Consider the following 23,064-nt stretch of genomic DNA (forward strand, 5'->3'; position numbering starts at 1 on the left):
AAGACCTGAAAAATGGTCCCAACAATGTCACAATAACAGGTTTTTGTCACATTGTGGGGAACTTTGGGTCTGGGAATGTTTTCTGTGTCTGTGGGATATTTTGCCCGTTCATCCAGAGCATTTGTGAGGTCAAGCAATGACGTTGGATGTGAAGACCTGGCTCATAAAGTCCAGTCTAGCTCATCCCAAAGGTGTTTGATGAGGTTGAGGTCAGGGTTCTGTGTGAGCCAGTCAAGCTCTTCTACACCAAAGTCACCCAACGATGTCTTTCTGGATCTTGCTTTATGCACTGAAGCACAGTCTTACTTGAACAGAAAAGAACCTTCTGCAAACTGTTCCCACAAAGTTGGAAGCATAGAATTGTCCAAAATGTCTTGATATGCAAGAGGGGATCATCTCCATATATTATAATTTAATTATACACACACACACACACACACACACACACATATATATATATATATATATATACAAAACAAAACAATACAAATAATATTCCGCTAGGGGGCAGCACCATGGTTAGCACTGTTACCTCACACCTCTGGGACCAGGGTTCGAGTCTCCCCCAAGGCTCCATGTGTGTGGAGTTTGCATGTTCTCCCCGTGTTGTCGTGGGGTTTCATCCAAGTTCACTGAAGGATGAAAAGATGGGGCTGCATGTCATTGCAGAGTCAACACACATTAAACAGGTAAATATCTTACTTTCACCTGGAAACAGGCACAGATTTCTGTTGCATGTTGTACCCAGTGGCTCCGTTGGCACATTCTCTGCAGGATGCACTCATTCCAGAGTCTGTCCGCATCACGGCAGATGTGGACAGGCGGGCGGGTTCATCTGGCTGCTGCCCAGAGATGACCTGTCTCTGACAGGCTTGGTGAGAAGGCTCTTCTGCCTAACCTGTTTTTCAGCTGGTCTTTCTCCATACATCCGCCGCATAAACTTCCTCAGTTTCTCCTTTTCCTACTTGCTGTATTTTAACAATTTTTTTATGCATGTGATGGTCACATTATTCATGTCCATTTATAATACCATCCTTGCTTGGAGTATATTTGAAGTTCACAAGAGCATCCATTTGAAACCAACCTAACTCTCCTTAACTGATTAATTTTAGAATAGACTGCAAACCCACTCATACTAACATCAACCTTCTATACCCGCCAATCTATCTAAAGGACAAAGGGACAGAACCTGGCAGCATCCAATAGCTAAAGGACTAGGGGAAAGGACCGCACAGCGTCCAATAGCTAAAGGACAAGGGGAAAGGACCGCACAGCGTCCAATAGCTAAAGGACAAGGGGACAGGATCACACAGCGTCCAATAGCTAAAGGACAAGGGGACAGGATCACACAGCATCCAATAGCTAAAGGACAAGGGGAAAGGACCGCACAGCGTCCAATAGCTAAAGGACAAGGGGAGAGGACCGCACAGCGTCCAATAGCTAAAGGACAAGGGGAAAGGACCGCACAGCGTCCAATAGCTAAAGGACAAGGGGGAAGGATCGCACAGCGTCCAATAGCTAAAGGACAAGGGGAAAGGACCGCACAGCATCCAATAGCTAAAGGACAAGGGGAAAGGATCGCACAGCGTCCAATAGCTAAAGGACAAGGGGAAAGGACCGCACAGCGTCCAATAGCTAAAGGACAAGGGGAAAGGACCGCACAGCGTCCAATAGCTAAAGGACAAGGGGAAAGGGCCGCAATTATATAAACTTAATACAGTAATGATGTTGTTAATTGTTAATTAAACCATCTATCTTGATTAGGAAAAAATGAAATTATCATTCATCCATCAAGATAACATATATATTGCGTATGAACCAAAGAGGATTTTTTGTTGATTATTGTATTTTGCTTGCATTCTTTCTCATGTCGTCTTAGCAGAAAACCTATTAATCCAGGGTTTACTCAGTGCAGAAACATCTGGAAGCAAATACTTCTCTTGAGTCACTGGAGTTAAAGGTCACGTCTAAATATCTGTACTTCCATCCATCACATTAATTTTGCCAATGTTAGCGGCAGAATGTTAGCAGCAAAATGGTACATCGTCTGAAGGAGTCACAAGGAACTGCAGTAGTCATGACAATGTTAGATGTAATCCGGAATTCCTAATGAAAGTGCCGGATGTCCTGTTGAATTTCGTAAATAAATGCTGAAATAAGCCGAGAACTATTAAATATTTTAATTTTATATGGCTTTGTCAGTTTCAGCACCTATGTGCAATTCAAAGAAAGTGTAAGAAAAAAATCATTTCCAGGACTAGATTTATGAATTACACAAAGTTTTAAAATCATTCACGCTGTTCTAACATCTCAGGTCATGGAGACCCTCGGCTTTCATATCCCTCTTTCACAGCACTATTCTGGTCCTTCAGTGTTTTCCATAAGAGGAACACTAGTCATATGAATAATTCCCCCAGTGTCTTTGTCAGCTGGAAGATACTGAGAAAACAGTATTTGTGTGGGATCTGTCCTGCAGGCTTTCTTATGCTTTGCTCTCTAAGCGGGAGACAGGTGATTATTGCGACTTTCCCTGTATATTAACTGGGAGACGTCAATGTACAGACACACATCCATCGGTTTCCAGAGTGTTTGCAATTCATTCCTTGAGCCAAGAGAGACAGAGATGATTCATTTTAGGCTTGGGTGGGAAACCTTAAAAACCCAGACTTCATGCGATGGCTGTTTCCTGCAGTCTCTCTCTTTCCATGATTATTACATGGTGTCCTCTCGGTTAACCTGCTCTGCATCCTAATATAAAGGGCATTAATGTCCCGATGTCACACGCTGCTGACTAAGATCTTGAGGATATTTCTATGCTCCCAGTTCTGCTGCTGAAGGGATGGAATCATCTGCATTCTTTTGAGAAAATTGGCAGAATTTATCATGCATTTCCCAAACTTCTGTGACGTGTGTGCCGTACCAGACAGAGGTTACAAATGGGGAAAAATATTGGGCTGCCGCTTGCAGTGGAATAACTGGGGACTCGTTTTACCGTCTGCTGATGTTTCCTAGTGCTCAGTCACATTAGGCTGAGTTGAAGGAGCGATGAAGATGTTTGGTCTGCTGGAAGCGTCACGGCTGGATACCGAAGCTAAATATTTTCGTTCTCGCTGTGCTGTCTCTGCCCCTGCCGCTGTTGCTAATTTTAGGAGGTTACGTCATCGCCAGGACGACGGCCCTGCAAGCCCACTCCCCCTGCCGACTCCCCCCTCCACACACACACACACACATGCAGGGGCTGGCTCGCTTTTTTTCTGCCCTTAGTGCCGTGGAACCCCCCCCCCCCCCCCCCCCCCTGTCATCAGGCTGCCTTATCAAGGCTGCCACCGAGCAACTGGTCTGGCAACCGAGTGAAAACAGCAGCTCCTCTCTTGGGCCTGTCAGTCTCACATTTCGGCTTCTGCAGTATTTTTTTTTTGCTTTAAATATAGATGTGTATATATTTTTAATATCCCTTTGTATATCTCTTTAAAATTAATTTTCAGGGTTTCATGCTTTAAATGCACTGCATGTAAATATTTTCATTTACTATAGACCGTTACCAACTTTGCCTCGTCCCCTACAAGAGCAGTGTGACCCTGGGGAGTGGTTTATAATGTCTCTTAATAATGCCACAGTTTAACCAAATTAGGCCAGAACATTTATAATAGGTTTTGTTTATAGAAGGTATATGATATGCCATGTCCACTCACATGTTTCACGCACCAGTCTGGGAAACACAGGTATTCCTGAAGGGGAACCTCTGGCTAATGTTAGCAAGATTGTATCTTTCTTTTGTCGAGAAATGTGTGACGGGGGGGGGGGGGGAGGGGGGGAATTAAGCGAGACAGAGTTTTGTGTGTGACAGTGGGCGTGAGGCTCAGCGGGGGTGCTGCAGCAGGCGATGTGTGGGGTGCTGTTTCCCAGACCCTACGCCTTACATAAAAGATGAGCACGAATGCGCCATTCAGAGGGATCTTCTGCCTCAGAAAGTCAAAGGTATCCTCTGTGAGAAGCTGCAAATTTAAAAAAAAAAAAGAAAAACTATTTTTGGGTAGTTAGAGTAAATTTATAACTGTGCCCAGCACACTTCTAGGCAAACAGCATCCTGTGTCGTCCTCCCATTGGCCGCTGCTAAAAAAGATGATGTCATCTTTACTTGAGGGGAAACTGAGAGCAAAATAAAATTTTATTCCCTTTACTGAACTGGTGCAGTGGATGATTAAAGGTTTAAGGCACACATTTCATCTGCTGAAATAGGTCTTGCCAGTTCTCTAACTAAGAGTGTTGCTTCTTCTCTGTGATGCCGTTGATATTTAGGTCATGGCCGTTGATTTTGCTCTGTCTTACCATTTTAGCGTGAACAAAAAGCCTCACACATTAATGCACTTTCATCTCGCAAACACAGCCCTGCCTTCAAACGGGCTTTTTTTTATGGCTGAAGCCTTTGCAGGAGGAAATGCAATTTGCATATTTACATGCATTTTGTTTGATTTCAGCAGCACTGGCTGCTTGTTATGCGCATCTGTGGGTGATTCATGAATTTACTTTGTTATTTATTTTCTTTTTATTTTATTTTTTTGTTGGAGCACAAATGTGTGGAGCCCTGTGTGCCTCTCGATCAATAAGGAGGCTCTCTGCTCTCTGCCAGACAGCCAATCCGTCTAATGCAGTTTCCCCCGACGCTCGATCCCCTCTCTCTGCACAGGTGATGTCATCCTTTTCTACTCCCCTCCCTCCCCTCCCTCTCCTCTCCTTCTCAGTTGTTCCATCTTGCGGCGGAGTGTCGAATCGATGGGCGGTTCTCCTGGGGGAGAGCTGCCGACTGCTAGTCGGGGATGTGCACAGAGGAGGGGACAGATGCTGGCGGTCTGGCCCAGGAGATGGACTGGTGCACCAGTGCTGCTGTAGCAAGGTAGCTGCAGTGTACTGGGAACTGGGGCTGCCGTTGGACAGGCATAGGAGTGCTGACTTGGGCTCATTAGTTCTCCTTTCCTCTCTCCCGTTTTCTTTCTCCCTCTCTCTTTTTCTCTCTCTCTCTCTCTCTGTCTCTCTCTCTCTCTCTGAAAAGGCTCAAATAGGTGAAATCGAAAAATGCCCTTTTCATCTTTTTCCTTCTGATTCCGGGAACTAAATATTGGACACTCCGAGGATGCCGAGGATTTGCAGACTGTGGCAGAAGATGACTTTTCTCGCCGTGGGATAGCATGTGCGGAAGGGTCTCTACCTGTTTGCAGGTGATAAGTGGGGCACTGGGATGAAAACGTCCACGGACCGAGCGATCGACACGTACCTTTGAGATGTGAGAATTCTGGATGTGTGATATCTGCAGTGGTAATGGTCGGGCTGCAAGCCACACACTCAGGCTCCAACAGATGAAAAGCAGAGAATCTCCTGTCTGCAGTCTGGGGCTGAGTGGAACTGTCATTTGCAACTTTTTTTGATTATTCCATCATTTTATTAATTAGACTCTTTGTATTTTCTCGGGCACCTTATCAGCAATTCATAGACATATCATAACTGGCTTTTAATTTTTGGACTTTAAATCGACCTTCTGCCATGGTTCCCTAAGGAGTCTCCTGTTCTACCTGAGCTCAGAATCACCGCCTGATCTGCGTCGGCTCAGTCCTTCCTTTGAAAGGATAAACTTCAGTTCAGGAAATGGCCTTCCTTGTCCGTTGCTATGCCAACTGCTTGCAGCCATGGTCCCCCAAAGTAAGCACCGTATTTTGTATTTTATTCTTCTTTCAGTGTCTTATGATGCTTGTGTGTGGAAGGTAGATAAAAGACAAAGTCTCTCTGTGACTAGATATATGATTCATTTTCGAGTTTTACTTCTCGTTAGGTTTTGTAATTGTTCGTAATTCCCATTCATGAGGCGATCTATATGTGAAAGGATGTGAAACAGATCAAAGTTTGCAGAGTGTCGCCGACTCTTATAAACTGCAGGTTACGATTTGTCATTGTATTGCTTGTGAGCCATGAAGCATAAGCAGCCTTTTTACGCTCCGACGGTGTGATGAGTGGTTGAACGTTGGTGATTCTGTATGGGATCCAAATGGCAGCTGAATCAGTTTCCTGGAGCCTGGCCTCTCGCTGTGGATGGCTTGCCCCGCGACCCAAACCTTGTCAAGCTTTCTAAGGCTGTAATGCTGTAATCTCAATATTAGTATCTTGCAGCGATTGGCTGGTTGGCTCAGCTGGTTAGAGCATGATGCTAATAATGCTAAAGTTATGGATTTCATCCTTGTATGGACCACATGTCACTTTTCGAGGCTGTGGTTGGCTCCCCAGCCTAAGCCCCTGTGCCTGTGATTGGAAGACCATCTGTTCAAGCCTCAGCAGAACAATTTCATGTTCATGGACCCTTGAGCAAGGCCCTTAGCTGCCACCTGTTGGCTGACCCTGAGCTGTGACCCCCAAGCTATGGAGAGCTAGATGGGGGAGTCAATGAGAGGAATTCCAAGGTACTTGTGCAAATGGTAAATAAAGTGTTTATCAATTATACAAGAAGGGTATTAGCATAATTAACAAACTGGGGCACCTCAAATCTTTGGCCATTTGTCCAAAGCATTCCTTGCGTTTTTAGACATAAATCCTGCTCATTGTGAGATACTCATGGTCCCTACTGAATGGATAACACAGGAGGAGGAGGGACTTCCGAATTAATGGTGTCACTCGACTCTCAGCACAACCCGCATCATTGTTACTCATTCTGTCATGGTACCATTTCTTTGTTAAATAAATCACCTGTTGCCACAACCATTCAACTTGCCCAAACCACTACAGAAACAGCAGCAACACAATTACAAACTTCTGCATTTGCATCACTAATAATTTCACCCATAAACATCTTTTCAGCTGGTGAGCGTTCTATGAAGTCATAATGCATAGTGGAAGTGGCACCACTGGAAGTTGGCATTATTAGGATTTAATTGAACTTGTTGTTTGAATAATTTAAGAGCTGTTTCGAGGCACAACTGCAATCAGATTGATCAAAGGGCTTGTAGATGAGATGGACCATGCAGTGAACGCCAGGGCTGTGCAACAGAGAAAGGTTTGGGTTTAAAACGTTTTTACTTAGAGTAAGTAAAACATGCAGTGCACCTGACAATACTTTCACACAAATCCTCATGCAACAGAGTCCAGAAAAGAGTAAATGTTTGCCAAGAGTGAAGAAGACCCTTAGTGTTTTAAAAGGCAGGCTTCTTTCACTTCAGACAGACAGTTAAACACTGCAGCAGGAAGGAAATGTGTCCAGGGACTAAAACTCTTTTCCATTCTCTCTAGAAGACATAAAAAACATCTGCAGTGCTTAAGATCGCGGCATGTGCACTGTACAGTAACTGAACCTGAACTTAAACTATAAAAATATGAGCATGAGGAAGGAAAAAAAGCCTAAATGATTTGTGGAGGGGTTAAAATTCTTAAATGAATGAAAGTGGAAGCATGAACTGTACCACAGAGAACGTTGTCCTGGGGCAGGTTATAAATGAACTGACCTACCTCCGTCGTAGCTGACAACGATAAACAAAGGCGATGTAATCTATAGAGTATAAACAGATGAGGAGTAGAACGACAGAATCCCTAATGCACTCTAATATTGATCATTATCGCCTTCCCTTCCTGTCCAGCTGACATGCTACATGTCCCTGGACATGATGCCTGGAAGCTCTTAGTTGCTACACTCATTATATTTATAGGATAGAGGCTACAGCTAAATTATGCAACACATAATTCTTGTTCCCTGTCATATTCCTGGCAATACAACTTCTACCACAGTAATGCTTCAGTACATTGTAGGTTTTGTGTACTTGCATTACTTCTGCTTGGTCAAGACATCGCTGCCATTGGCAACTCATTTTAGACCTGCTCTTTACAGATGAGTAAAATCTAAATTTATCTGCCGCTGGAGATAACAGCATTTCTCTGAGCATTGTGTACGGCATGATACACAATGTTGAGGTGCTCTCTCTCTCTCTGTTGAAGAGGCCTCTTCTGTGGCTCAGGTGACACACATGCATTCATAAATGTCTTAGGCCAAGGCAAGGTCATAGTGAAAAGTCTTCTGAGTTAGTGTGTGGCCTCTGCACAGCCAGATACTGCCTGCGATGCTGCATGTGGCGCTGCCTGCGAGGATGACTGCGATGATACCTGCAGTGGTGCATGTGCTGCTGCCTGCGATGCTGCATGTGGCGCTGCCTGCGATGATGCCTGCGATGCTGCATGTGGCGCTGCCTGCGATAATGCCTGCGATGATGCATGTGCTGCTGCCTGCGATGCTGCATGTGGCGCTGTCTGCGATGCTGCATGTGGTGCTGCATGCTATGCTTCCTGCGATGCTGCATTTGGTGCTGCATGCTTTTTGTCTCTCAAACTTCTACCCATTCAGTCATGCCACATGGGGACCTGTACATTGTTCACTGACGACTAATGTCATCATCTTGGCCATAGTGATTCCCTAAACTGGTGCCAATTTAGATGATATTCTTATTTAAGCAATTTTCATAAAATGAAAGGGAACAAAATAGCGTTTTAAATTATTCTTTATGCTAAGTACAGAACACTGAATCTCACGCCATCCATCCATCTTAGAGGCCCTTATTCACTGCTGGGGTGCAGTGCGTGTGTATATTTTTCTATATATTTGCATGCTGCCTGCAATAGGGTCCAGGCACCACATGAAGATTTGGGAGTGACTTACATGCACTCTCCCTGGTTATATGTAATAAATGATGTCTTCTTGGTCAAACATACAGTGTGGCTCATTAATGTTGTGTTTAATTTTGTTAAAGCCTCCCTGCTGTAAATAAATCTCTGGGGTGATTTTGTGCATTCAGCAGACAAAACTCTTCCTTTCTGTTTTACTGTAATCACATATCATCGCCTTGACAGACCCTGGACTTATTAAAAATGCATGCACCCATGAACAATTAATCACAGTTTTAATGGCGTCCAATTGGAATGTCTGCTGCCACCTTGCCTGGCAGTGAGCCAAGGATTCCCGTGTCACTCTCACTTATACTATGACAATATCAGACTGTGCACAATCATCCTATAAAGCTGCTGGTGCAGCAATTATCAGCTGTAGTCTATACCGTAATCATCACCTGCCACCATAAGGACCAGGAAGGCTAGAAAGGGCCAGTTGTGTTCTCTGTTCATTCTTTCCTCTAATGCCTCTTAAAAGCCATTGTAACCTGCCAATTTAGAAGCTTGTCAAGCCCAATTGGGCCGCCTGCCATGTTCCAATATGATTGTCAAACTATTTCATCCTCTTCAAACACTGCTGAATTTCGAATCGCATTCTGTGGGGTCTCTAAATGTGCTACCTAAACTGATAACGTCAGCTTACATCGCAGAGGATCAGCGTTGCAAAAGATGGAGTTCCTGGATGGGAAAAAAAATAGTTTTTTTTAATATTTCAGGTATGATGCCGCTCATCAATGTATGAATTTGTTTCAGAACTGAAGTCAGGACTGATTCGGTAAAATCTCAGATCAATACATTATGTGACAAGCTAGTAACACACAATGGCCGTGCAAAGTCTGTGTGCAGACTGTTCTTTGACTTTAGTCTCGATTAGGCTTAAGCGAAGTCATGCTAGGCTTCGATCATTTTTAGCTGCCATGTCTGGAATCGCTGATGTCGGCAAGTTGCCGGCTGCTCCCAGTGGATCGCTGACCTCTGTGCTGCCGCAAGTTTCAAAGACAGGTGTCGTATAGCGACATTTCATCAGCAAAAATTTTTATGCGAGATTAAAGGAAGGCAATGGATCTTTTTTTTGGTCACAACAGCCCCTATCACACATCTATCCATCCATCCATCCATCCATCCATCCATCCAAACAATCATTCATCTTCCAACAATTGCATGCTTTACTTTGCATTCTCAAGCAATCATGTTACAAAGTAGTAACACAGAAATAGTCACCAACCATTGAGAAAGAATGAAAGTGGAATGACAGGATTAATTTGTCTAGGAAACCAATCCTATATTTTGCCAAGAGTGAATTATTAGTTGACCTTATTATGTATTAAAACATATTATAATTTAATACCTATTCCTCTTCTTTGGAGGCTGGTGATTGATTCGAAGCTATAGGCATATTATACACAAATGTATTGTTGTTAGAGTAGCATTCATATGCCCTATACTCTGTGAATAGCCCTGTTTTGCTGGAAATCAGCAGTTTATAACTGAGTCAATCTTAAGGACATATCGGGTATCTGCTGATACCCATTCATTTGTCAGTGACAATCGTGAATGAAATCCCCTAAAGCATAGAGATCCTCTCTCAAAACTACCCGTAACACTCATGTATTCCAAAGAAAAGTGAAGGCAATAGAAGGTGACTTAGCAACTGCGATACTCAGAGGCATAAACTCAGGGGTGAGTAGTTGGACTCATTCTGTGCAATAATCATAAATATATCGTGTGTGGGAGAGAACAGCTACGCCGCCCCCCCCCCCCCCCACCCATTATTCACATGAAATCTATCCCCATGGTAACAATTAATTACGGTTTATATGATATGTCTTTGCTGTGCTTATGGGCATGATATACAAACCCTCAAGTGTGAGCTCACTCCTTTCAGTTTTATTTTAGCCCTTAATAAGCTTATCAGGCTAAAATCCACATCGAGCTACTCGGACATCCAGCTCTTCTGCCTTGTCTTTCTTCATCTTTCCTTCCACAGTGGAAACTTTCTTCACTAACGGGTAAAAGTGAGCTCGGCATGGATCTGGAACATGTACCTAACATAAATGGGTAGATCCCAGCCGAGTCCATTCAGAAATGGGAACAGTGGAAGATGAGCTGGTGATGGCATGTTATGATTTTTGAAGACATTCAAAGGAATACGTTTTACATTTCTTGTAACAATTATGTGGAAGCAGTGAATGTAGTCATTTCTCATAGCTTACTTTGATTAATCTGTATGAAGCATATAAAAAAGTTAATGAACCGTAAAGTCTTTCTTAATCTCCAGACCTTTAATAATTAATATAATGAATCATTAAATAATAATGATAATTTGATAAGTGTAAATAAATTACAAAATCAATAAATGTTGTTTGGTTTATGGCATGTGATAAGCTTCTGTAAATAGTCATGCGGAAAATGGTCTTTTAATGATGTAACGCCCTTCTGTGACAAAATATGGCAACCAAAACAGCCAAAGTTGGATACCAACCCTGTATCAAAAACAGGCAGAAAACAGCCACATACATAGAAGTCCATTACGTCATATAGGAAAGGAAAGGTTATTCACTATTATTATTATTATTATTATTATTCAATGACGGTCATTGGCAGAAAAAATATGTAAACCAGTACAATCAGACCGGTACAATGGTTAAGAGATACTTTGAAACATTTTTTTTAAGAAGAACGAGAAATAAATTGTTATGTGTCTTGTTTGGTTTTATGCATTAATTTGACCTATTTTAGGAGCCATTCATGCAGATAATCCAGATAATTTCAAAGGGTTTGTAAGCTTTTTTTGCAAAAAGGAAGGTCTTCCGGAACATTCCTATGATATGGGCCATATGTGTAAATTAGAGGATAACCTATATGGTCGTATCTATAACACAGTTCAAATAATATGTGATCTTCTTGTTCCTGGTGATACAGCTGCCCGGAGATCTCAACAAAATGTACCTCACTGACCATCCCCACCAGCGTATGATGCATGTCCCAGCCAGCCAATCAGGATGCAGCATTGGCAGCGACTCTGGGAGTAGTAGCCTATCAGACATCTACCAGGTGCATGGTGTTTACACTACTTTAGATTTCAAAAACGTAAGTTAAACAAACACATATAGTTATATATGCATGTATAAATATGAATATACTTAGAAAAGATTGCATAACGACACAAAAAAAGAAAATATGATAAAAGAGATAGCAGTGATTTCTGGTCCATTTCTTTCCGCTGTGAAAGAGGTTTAAAGTGTGAAGCGCTAATTATGTGAATTGATAATTTTTCCATTTTCTTTCCATTTCAAACCTGCTTTGTGCTCCTGACAGGCGGCAGAGGGTGAGATGAGTAATGTGGACTTGTGCGGTCTCCCAGAGACAGCTGTTGACTCAGAAGAAGAGGAGGAGGATGATGAAGATATTGAGAGAGCTGCAGACTCGTTGCTAGGCAGGGATATGGTTCGAGAGTGCCTTGAGAAGAATCCAGCAGATCGCAGTGACCAGGACATAGGTGAGAGCTTTATCTGACCCTTTCATTAGTGTATCGTTAGCAATGCCTGCAGACTGTTCGCTGGTATTAACTGGCTGTTAGGGAGATGTTGCTGATCTGAGGTAGGGCATTAAAATAGAGCGAAATGAATGAAGTATTTTATTCTCTCTCGTAAGGTTTGAGAGGTCAGACAAAAAGTTTTCATACCCGAGGGAGTTCCCTTGAGAAGGGTAACCGGAACGAGTTTAATCTGAACCAACTAAGCTGAATCCTAAGCAGTTCATTCATATCTGATTTGGGATTGCTGGTGTGGAGAGGTCTGAACCAATTCTCTGCTGTATTCAGCCTCGCCAGCTCGAACCCGAGCTTTATACTGCGCTTCACACTCCCTTCATATTTCTCCTGCAGAGCAACTGCTGGAGTTCATGCACCAGCTGCCTGCATTCGCCAACATGACCATGTCTGTCAGGAGGGACCTCTGCGCTGTCATGGTGTTTGAGGTGGTGGAACAGGCCGGAACAGTTATCCTGCGGGATGGGCAGCAGGTAGGCGACTGTAGGATGCTGAAAACAAAAAAACTAAAGGAGAAGAAGAAATGTAACTAATTTTCAATTACAACCACAGCTACAAAGGTGAGTTCTGATAGCTTGAATGGCAGTTAGTAGCGTGTTTGAGCCATGGAAGAAGAACCTGACAATCGACGCTAAGTGTAGTCAGTATCCTGAGTTGGCATATAGGCAAACTGCGCAGACAAACTGCACAGGCAAACTGCACAGACAAATTGCACAGGCAAACTGCACAGGCAAACTGCACAGACAAACTGCACAAGCAAGGAGATGCTACAGTTGCAAATTGAAGCTCTTGCACAGAGACAGATATACAATTGGACGGACAGTTACACCGCAAAAGCACAGCCTCAAAAATGAGCACAGAACTGAATCAGCTCCTATGTGACCCAGTCTCAACAAAATCTGTAGCCCCTGAATTCCAAGCTGGAATTCATGGCAGCACTGACATTTGGAAACTGCTTCCATTCAAGTCCAAGAAGATGCATAACATGGCATAAGGAACTCAAAGCCTGTACCCTTGAACAATGAGGATAAGTATTATAGTCGGAACAGCCATCTTTCATTTCCTATGTCTGGATGGGTTTATCTTTGGAGAAAGCCAAACGATGCCTCCAAGCCACAGATATTAAACATGGCGGGGGGATCCGTAAAAGCCATCTTCCAGAAGTTATTGGGTCCTGTGTTTTCTCTGCATTGCTTTATAATGGCCAAGGAAATCAGTCCACTATACAGCATCAGCAGCAGCCTACAGTTCAAACACTTCATTCTCCCTGCCACACACATGCAGGAGTGGCCTCCACAGCCTCAACAGTCATCTAAACATCATCGAACCTTTTTGGAATGACTGGATGCCATATTTTCATCCCTGAATTCTCAAAAACATCGGCAAACCTTTTCCACAAAAGTCTCTGAGATCAGGTGCCCAAATCCCTCTCCGATACCTCTCAGCACGGCCCAGGTGGTGTCAAAGGACACCAGTTCCATACGGCTGCACTCCTGAAGCAGCAGAATGTGTTTTTTATTCAGACAATGTCTAGCTGTGTGAAATTAAAAACACAGTGCATTACTTTAACTTAAAGCACTTCAGAGAAAAACAATTACTGATATTTGTGAAAACGTTTGCATTAGCATCAGCAAACATAACCATGAAATGTGCGTGACGCGGTAGACCATGATGCAGCTGGGTCGCACACCGTTGTGCCGCATGACATTCCGTTCCCCTTCGTCTCCAGCTAGACCTGTGGTACGTGATCTTGAACGGCTCCGTGGAGATCAGCCATGGCGATGGACGGGTGGAGGTGCTCTGCATGGGCAACAGCTTTGGAACCTCATCGTCCCTGGACAAGCAGTACATGAACGGGGTGGTGCGGACCAAGGTGGACGACTGCCAGGTGAGGCGCCCCCCCCCCCCATACTTGTTACCAGCAGAGTGAAGCTACTTAATTCAGTAATGACTGCAGTCATTTATAACAGACTAATGCTAAGGTGATATTACAATGCATCCTTTGTGGAAATTAGGGCAACATAATTTTTTCTGTTTTTTAAGCAGGACAGTTGTTAAATGTATTGACTTAGTCATACATATTAAGGTGTATGCTAATGCACAGAGTGATGTGCACCTTCGTGTTCTGTAACACTAAGTAATTAATGGGCCAACAGACTTACTAGGGTCAGTCTTCTAACCACAGAAGTTCCAAGAGGACTGACTTGTACTTCCTCTGGATGCATTAAAGAGCTTTCTTTCCAGCTTAATGCTCCCTACAAAGGAAGTCTGACAGTTAAAACAAATCGAGGGTAATTGCACTCTTAGTGAAGTAAACTACTGAGCCGTCTGACTTTAGCAGTCACTGCATGTGTGAGGTCCAGTGAAGCCACTCATCGTCCACGTTTGGGCCAGTTTGTGGTCATCACCCAGGAGGTCTACTGGCGCATCCTGAACCACGTGGAGAGGAACACGCAGAAGGTGGAGGAGGAGGGTCAGATCGTCATGGTGAAGGAGCACCGCGAGCTGGACCGCAGCGGCACCGTCAAGGGCCACATCGTCATCAAGGTTGGCCAGGGGGCATGGAGTCACCTCCTGTCCCTAAGCTCAGATCGCACATGTGTTGGCAAGCTGTGAAGATCAAGTGTTAGATGTCTATAGACTGGAAGAACATGAAAACATATACATATACGTATATACATCTACATACTGTATATGAACTGCAGTACATCAGCTTTGCAACACATTTCTTATGATCGTACCCCTTCCTTCTAAGCATAAAGTCCCTGGTTTTTCCCAATAAATATTTAACAGCTTCCATTACACTGCTCCTGTGCCATATCAGTTTTTAGAATGGTATGGCTAGATCTCAATTGATTTACTGTTCACTTGTAAAGGCAGGTCAGGTTGAAATAGTTTACGGTTCCCAATAAGATTCCATTTTCGTGTCTCTTGGATGCAGCCATCGTGCTATGCTGAGTTCATGCTGTTACATTTATGAAAGGTGTGATGGATTCTGAGTCATCGCTCCCGGTCTGGGGACGTCCTGCAATGTCAGCCACGACTCTCTGGCCCTTGTGTGTCCGCAGGGAACTCCAGAGCGACTGATCATGCACCTGGTGGAGGAGCATTCGGTGGTGGATCCCACATACGTCGAGGATTTCCTCTTGACTTACCGCACTTTCCTCTCCTGTCCTATGGAGGTGGGCAGGAGGCTGCTGCAATGGTTCAAAGTAGACAGTCTGCGAGACAAGGTCAGTGTGTAGCATTATTCAGCGCTAACGTTAGGGCTGCCCAGTAATTGTACGGATACATATATTTGTACTTCTTTCCCTATTACACTGAAATGATGAATCCTACATTTATCCTTTTTATGAGTGCATATACACTAAAATCTTCTCTTCACCAATCACATCTAGCTCTCCATAGCTTGGGGGTCGCAGCACAGGGTCAACCAACATGTGGCAACCCTGGAGCTGGGGGTTAAGGGCTGTACTCAAGGGCCCTTCTGCTGGTCTTACAATCATGGGCACATAGACTAAACCCGCTGTGCTATTAATGTTGACCTCATGTATTTGTGTGCAGACCATTAACATCTGTGACTCAGTTTGTGGTTAAAAATATCAGTCATTCATTGTGACTAGAAGTGCCCTGATGGGGGACTTGACAGTGATGATCTCAGGGCGCATCTTACAGGGCATCAGGCATGAAGGTAGTGCTGACATGCTACCTTCTGTTTTTGATGTTACAAATAAGAGTTTTAGCCTCCGTAGGGTCCAACTGTTATCCTGATAAGAAGTGAACCACATTCTTCTTGATGATGTTTTTTTCTTCTTTTCTCTTGCCATGATACAGGTGACACGTGTCGTGCTGCTGTGGGTGAACAATCATTTCAATGATTTCGAAGGTCATTCCGAAATGACGCTGTTTCTTGAGGACTTTGAAAAACACCTTGAAGCCACAGTAAGAGCTGAGTTTCACTGTGAGGCCACTGCATATTATGGTAGAGGGAGGGTTTGCTCTGCGGAGGGCGCCCTCCTTTGGCTGTGCGTGCGGACTGAGGCTGCCTGTCTCTCCACGCTCAGAAAATGAAGGGCCACCTGAGACTGCTGAACATCGCCTGTGCTGCCAAGGCCAGATGGAGGCAGATCACGCTGCTGAAAGCCTCCAGGGAGGCACCACTCTGCTTCAGCCTGCAGGGCGGCAGCGAAAAGGGTTTCGGCATCTTTGTGGAAGCCGTGGACGAGGGTAGTAAGGCTGCCGAAAGCGGGCTCAAGCGTGGAGACCAGGTACCGTGGCACTGCAGTTGCCCCCCCACCCCACAAGGGAGAAAACTCACCTGGCTGGCTGTGTCCCCTCACCCCCCCCCCCCCCCCATCCTGCCTGGCCCATGCAGAATTCACTGGAAAAAGTAATGGTGGTTACACAACCTGGCGAATGAGTGACTGGCTGGCAGATGAAGAAGCGTGTCAGTGCAGTGGATAAGGAGGCTGGCAGTTGGGGCAGCATGTCAGTGCAGTGGATAAAGAGGCTGGCAGCTGGGGTAGCATGTCAGAGCAGTGGATAACGAGGCTGGCAGCTGGGGTAGCATGTCAGTGCAGTGGTTAAGGAAGCTGGCAGTTGGGGCAGCATGTCAGTTCAGTGGTTAAGGAGGCTGGCAGTTGGGGTAGCATGTCAGCACAGTGGATAAGGAAGCTGGCAGTTGGGGCAGCATGTCAGTGCAGTGGTTAAGGAGGCTGGCAGTTGGGGTAGCATGTCAGTGCAGTGGTTAAGGAGGCTGGCAGTTGGGGCAGCATGTCAGTGCAGTGGTTAAGGAGGCTGGCAGTTGGGGTAGCATGTCAGTGCAGTGGTTACGGAGGCTGGCAGTTGGGGTAGCATGTCAGTGCAGTGGTTAAGGACGCTGGCAGTTGGGGCAGCATGTCCGTGCAGTGGTTAAGGAGGCTGGCAGTTGGGGTAGCATGTCAGTGCAGTGGTTAATGAGGCTGGCAGTTGGGGCAGCATGTCAGTGCAGTGGTTAATGAGGCTGGCAGTTGGGGCAGCATGTCCGTGCAGTGGTTACGGAGGCTGGCAGTTGGAGTAGCATGTCAGTGCAGTGGTTAATGAGGCTGGCAGTTGGGGCAGCATGTCAGTGCAGTGGTTAATGAGGCTGGCAGTTGGGGCAGCATGTCAGTGTAGTGGTTAAGGAGGCTGGCAGTTGGGGCAGCATGTCAGTGCAGTGGTTAAGGACGCCATCTCTTATTAGCCTGAAGGCTGTTAATTCCTGTCCCAGGAGGAATCTCACTGAATCTCTTCCAGTAAATGATAGAATAAGACCTTCAGTTGAATACCCATCCATCCATGTTTTGTAACCACTTGTCTTATTCAGGGTTGTGGGGGGTCCACAGCCTTTGGGCACAAAGCAGGGAACAACCCAGGATCGGGTACCAACCAATGGCAGGGCACAGTCAGACAGGCACACCTACTGTATGCCCAGTTTGGTAAATTAACTTCAGCATGAAGTTAATTTACCAGGGAAGACCTGGAAGGAACTGCATGGCAACACAGAGATCATACTAACTTATTATACAGAGCAACAGCAGAACCCTGATCCCAGAGGTGCGAGGCAACAGTGCTGAGCACTGCACCACCGTGAGCAAACAGTATGATGCAAATGAGGAAAAAAATATCTGTTGATTCAGTTCAGTGTCTGTCAGTTTGGTATGTAGTTTTCAATCAGAACAATAAAAGAAACAGGCCCATATGTTAAACATCAAGTGAGTTATTGGCAAAGGCAAGGCACCGGAGAGGGGACATCCCGCACAGCCGCTGAGAGTAATATGGAGAATAAGTCAAGCTATAATATTTACTGTTACATATCCTTTGGTTTTCAGATAATGGAAATTAATGGGCAGAATCTCGAGAACATCGCCTACACGAAAGCTGTGGACATCCTGAGGAACAACACACACCTCTCCCTCACAGTGAAAACCAACATATTTGGTGAGGGAAGTTTTTATTGCTAGTGGATGTGAAAGTATGATTTCACAGCTAGAAGTGCTAAAGCACGTTTGACAGTTATATCACACTAGAGAGTAGGTGGGCAGAGCACGACTAGCCCCAACGCATGTCAAGCTCATTCTCATGGTGACTTAGGTTCCAGAGGGTATAATTCTGATTATATATCTGCCTGACCGTGATGTATGGTTTGTGGTTTTATACATATATATGCTGTGTGTGTGTGTGTGTGTGTGGGGGGGGGGGGGGGTTGCATAGATCACATTTGGGAACCAAAATATCCCCAAAGTGCGATAAAACCTGACACTTCCTTACTTTTGGGGACACTTCTTCAGGTCCCCATTTGGATAAGCTCAGTTTTATAAAAATCTGTGAATGCACCCAAAAGAGTAAAAGTGCCAAAAGTCTTGTATTTGAGTTGGTTACTCATGGTTAAGGTTAGGGCTGGGTGGGGGTTAAGGGTGTCGTGATTGGGATTAGAGTTTTTCCCATGGAAATGAATGGACAGTCCCCATTTAGATAGGAAGACCAACATGTGTGTGTGTGTGTCTGTTTGTGTGTATTGGGTATGATTTTATTTATATATAGACCTGCTAGGGGCTGCCAGGTATCATTTTGTGTTCGTATTGTTCTGCCTCAGACTGTGCCTGTCAAACTCAGGCACTCATAGGGTGTGATTTTGACATTCTAGTGTTTAAAGAATTGCTGAGCAGGATAAAGCAGGGCAAGAGGGACGACTGCCCACACACACCTAAGATCCACGAAAGGAAAGGAAACCGCTACTCTATCCCGACTCTCCCCGGCGAGGTGGAGCACATGTGTCACCCGGAGAGCGAGAGTAAGAAGACCAAAGGCAGCAGCAGCGGATCTGGCGGGAAAAATAAGATCAGGAAGATCCTGGACAAAACGCGCTTTAGTCTGCTGCCTCCGAAACCTCTCAGGTAAGCTGACTATTGGCCGGCAGATCTAGGCATGACATGAATAGAAGGTCATATGAACTGATTTGGATAAATCCGGCATTCCAATGCATGTGGGTCATGTATTTATATTGAAAGCGAAGTTACAGATGAGGATGAACTAAAATAGAAAACTGAGCATTTAATATTCAGTAGAAACTTTGGAAGATTTGATGGTCAGTTATGAAGCTTGTTAAGCTTACCAGCAGTTAAACTATAATTACACAGCTGAAAGGCTGCTTAAATTGAATATTATTTTTAAATCGATATCCATGAGGATGTGCACGTCACAGTACGATTCCTTTGAAATATGTGAAAGGTAAATCCTTCTGAAATAGTTTTATACCTACTTCTACATAGCTACAATACAGTTGGAATTTACACAAAAGAATTTGTATTTTGGTATGTAGTACAAATGTATGTTTTCTGGTGTTCAGATTGCAGCTGGTATTTGGCAGTTCCCAGTTAGTAATTTACTACAAACCAGGCTACTTACTACAGTTTCATAGCAACAAGATTCCATATAAGAAAAGGATTAAAAGCAGATAAGGGAGGGACCGGCTATTTTCTGTGGCGAGATATTAACATTCATATTTATTAACTGCAGAAATACTTTGGCTCGGAGCTCAGAAACACACAGACAAAATGCGGATTGTGTAATTTCATTCTTCTGATGGGAAAAAGAAAAGATAATTATGACAAAATGGACACGACGTCATTTTTGGATTGCATTCCTCTTTAAGGAAAATCGATGTAATTAGCTCCTTATATATAAACATAATCATGGTACATACAGTGTATTTATGTTGACTTCTGTAAATAATTATGGGTTTTTGTTGCTATCGCTTGAATTCTCCATACACAATAAAGAATATAAACTTCCCTCTGTAACTAAAGCAATCGTTCAAGGAAGCAAAGTGCCTTGTCAGTTCCCGATTTCACCTCTCCACCAATAGGAATCCTGATATTGCTAAAGCTCAGAATAGATGGGCCATGGTCATTGGTGGTTCCCCCGGTGACTGTTTAGAACGGCGCCTTGTCGTACATGTGAAGGCGGGGCATCTCGCCACATACCGCAGAGGTCAGGCTGCTCACTTCTTGTCTGGAATGCGGCTCCTACTCTTTTCCCCTCACTTTTCCCTCTTCCGTCCTCCATTTTCTGCGTGCATTAAAAGCTGCATTTCTTTTGCGCTTCTTGAGGCTTCGGAACATGCAAGCCGATCATTCTGCTAAATGCAGAACATGGAAACATTTCTCAGGATGTAGACCTTTATCCTGCTGTCCCAGGTTATGCGGCGAGGATGCTATCCTGCGGTACCTCTGACTCCCAAAGCTGTTGTATCGGTTCAGCTGGTGGCCTGTATTCTAGTGGTGTTTTCAATTTATTTTTTTGTCTATTGGGTGTCTGTATGCAGGTTTTCTAATATATTTTTTTAAGAAACAAAATGATATTTTTGTGTTGGCCCTCATGGTGGCTCAGTGGGTAGAGTTGTGACCTCACACCTTCATAACTGTGGCTTTGGTTCCTGTCCAAGCACCGTGTGTTTCAGGTGTTCCCATCCTCCCCCTGTTTGAAGTTTCTTCCAATTACTTTGGTTACTCGCCTCAATCCAAAAACATCTGGCTTGGTATCTCCAAATTCCACCTAGTGTATGCGGACTGGAATCTGGTCCAGGGTGTCCCCCTTATGTCCGCCCTCCCCGTGATGCCTGGGAAAGACACCAAGCAAGCTGTGACCTTGTGTCGGATTAGTGCTTATGAAAAATAGATCCACGGAAATTCTGGTGAAGTGATTTATTAAAAACTGAATTTAACACTGAGAAATATATTGCATGCATGTTGTATTTATTGAGTTTATAACTGCAAATGTGAGAATGGAGGAGAGCTTCGGCCAGTGATCTTTTACAGAATTATTTACGTACGCAGCTATAGCAGCGATGAGTTGTAAACAGAAGTATTGCAGGGGGCGGAGATGTTATCCCGCCATGTTTGCAAGCCCTGATTGTGTACAGATTGCAGTCTTACTGCTCCCGCAGCAGAAACAATGCTCGGAAGCTTCAGGCCAGTGAAGGCCTCTCTTTCTGATAGCAGCCAATTATCCTGACAGCTTGCATGTGCTGGCTTGGTTGTTCAGTCCTCCACAATGGGGAATGTAATCTATCACTCCATCTGATATAATTTTAGAAAAGTTGAATGCAAAAAAAACTGCATTCAACGAATACGTTCGTATGACATTTTAATAAAATCCTTTCCTCCGATTGTCTATAAAATGTAAGTACTTCTTAAGAAAAGTTGCAGTTCACGTTGATTTCTATACTTCGCCAGTTTACGCTGCCTGGCTCATTTCCTGGTTTAACTTCTCCTCTGTCATAAGAAGTGCTCTTTCATGCATTCTTTGTGTTTCATTGGCAAAGCTATCAAACACCAAACCGACTATGGTCACTGTCCTTCCCTGCTGGTCCTTATTTGGATGAAAATATTTTTTCTTACGTATTGGTGAGCTTAACTCCATACTGGTATTTGCAATTTGCCCAAGTAGAGGTACACAGGAATTATTTGATTTTCACATGTTGCAATATATAGATCTATAGATGAGAGCAAAGCTTAATAATAATGACACTATATTCATTTCTGGTGGGGAAATTTTCTTTTCGCCTACCCCATTTTGGTCTCCATGACACACAGACACACATGTAGGTGAGAGTAAGCCTGGCAGTGAGGGGCAGCCACCTTCAGCGGCCCCCATGGAGCTGGGGGTTAAGGACCTTGCTCAAGGGCCCACGGATGTGTGACTGTTCTGCTGAGGTGGGGCTCAAATCAGCGACCATCTGATGACAGGCACAGAGCCACACGGTTAGGGAGGGAACAGTGGGTCAGCAATTGTTTCCAACATCCCAGGAACAGCTTCCAGGATTAAGGGCCTCAAGGCCCAACAGAGAAAGGGCTACTGTGCCAGGCAAAGGATTCTAATCGGCAACCTTCCCGGCACTGGCTCCTGACCGCCAGAGCCATCCGTTGTCCCACCGACATTAACGTGAGAATGTGAAAACTGCCGTTCAAAAGGCGAGATTCCCTGCAGCAGCGATTAGAGATGTGCACTGACACTGTGACAGCTCCTCTGACCCTAACACCCCCCCCCCCCCCGCGTCTCCCCCAGCGACAGCAGCCTAGGCCTCTCCCAGGACGACAGCATCGTTGGCACCAAGCAGTGCCGGCACAGTGTGGCTGTCATGCCCGCGCCCAGTGCCCTCTCCTCCAGCAGTCCTGACCTCCTCCAGCCTGCAGCTGCTATGCTGGAGCTCACAAGCCCTGCAGGTGGGGGCTTTGGCGGGGGTGGGGCACCTTCAACTAATGACTAATGTGTAGCGGGAGCACTTGCATTTTTAGGAGGGAGTAATTCTGAAAAATTCTTTAAATAGAAGCTTTAAACTAGAACTACAGCAGGAAAAACAAACCCTTCACTTTGTAACACCAAGACATGAATATGAAATATTACCAAAATACCAAAATGCTGATATGACTGTGGAGGAAGAGATTAGTCATTTGTAGGAATGTACTGTAACGAATACTTTATACTTCCTTTGCTGACAGAATAATGATCTGCCCCTTAAACATCCAAGCATCTGAGTAATTTATATTTTATTTTAAAATGATGCATCAAAATTACTATCCAGTGTTATTTTAGGTTCCTGCGAGGCAAGTAACTAACTGTAAATGAAAATGGATAGATATCACTGCCTAAGTGACATAGGGTTTATTCTGTTTTGAGTGCTTATGTGTTGGGGATTCAATTGCAGCCTGTGTTTCCTATATATTTCCTCTAGCATTACCAGTTGTTGGTGATCACTATGAACAACAGAGAATATTCCAAGCGAATGCTTCATTCATTAATGA

General features: G+C 44.4%; 1 protein-coding gene across 5 annotated transcripts in view; it reads left to right on the plus strand.

Annotated features, from left to right (window-relative positions):
- The first annotated feature begins 4,757 nt into the window (after positions 1–4,757).
- Positions 4,758–23,064, plus strand: part of LOC125750477 (rap guanine nucleotide exchange factor 6-like) — a 30,071-nt gene continuing 11,764 nt past the window's right edge. The window contains exons 1-13 of one of the 5 annotated variants that reach the window (XM_049028322.1): positions 4,758–4,894; positions 5,051–5,694; positions 11,614–11,781; positions 12,010–12,190; positions 12,578–12,714; positions 13,971–14,129; positions 14,636–14,788; positions 15,310–15,474; positions 16,076–16,183; positions 16,306–16,509; positions 18,091–18,199; positions 18,906–19,155; positions 22,328–22,485. In XM_049028322.1, coding sequence (XP_048884279.1) covers positions 5,641–5,694; positions 11,614–11,781; positions 12,010–12,190; positions 12,578–12,714; positions 13,971–14,129; positions 14,636–14,788; positions 15,310–15,474; positions 16,076–16,183; positions 16,306–16,509; positions 18,091–18,199; positions 18,906–19,155; positions 22,328–22,485 — 1,846 coding nt within the window. In that variant the 5' untranslated portion in view covers positions 4,758–4,894; positions 5,051–5,640. Of the gene's footprint in view, positions 5,695–11,613; positions 11,782–12,009; positions 12,191–12,577; positions 12,715–13,970; positions 14,130–14,635; positions 14,789–15,309; positions 15,475–16,075; positions 16,184–16,305; positions 16,510–18,090; positions 18,200–18,905; positions 19,156–22,327; positions 22,486–23,064 lie in introns of those variants that run through there. The other 4 variants (XM_049028324.1, XM_049028327.1, XM_049028325.1 and 1 more) reach the window with 4 other exon arrangements.

The sequence above is a fragment of the Brienomyrus brachyistius genome, chromosome 10 (genome assembly GCF_023856365.1).
Source record: "Brienomyrus brachyistius isolate T26 chromosome 10, BBRACH_0.4, whole genome shotgun sequence".
In the NCBI taxonomy this organism is placed as follows: domain Eukaryota; kingdom Metazoa; phylum Chordata; class Actinopteri; order Osteoglossiformes; family Mormyridae; genus Brienomyrus; species Brienomyrus brachyistius.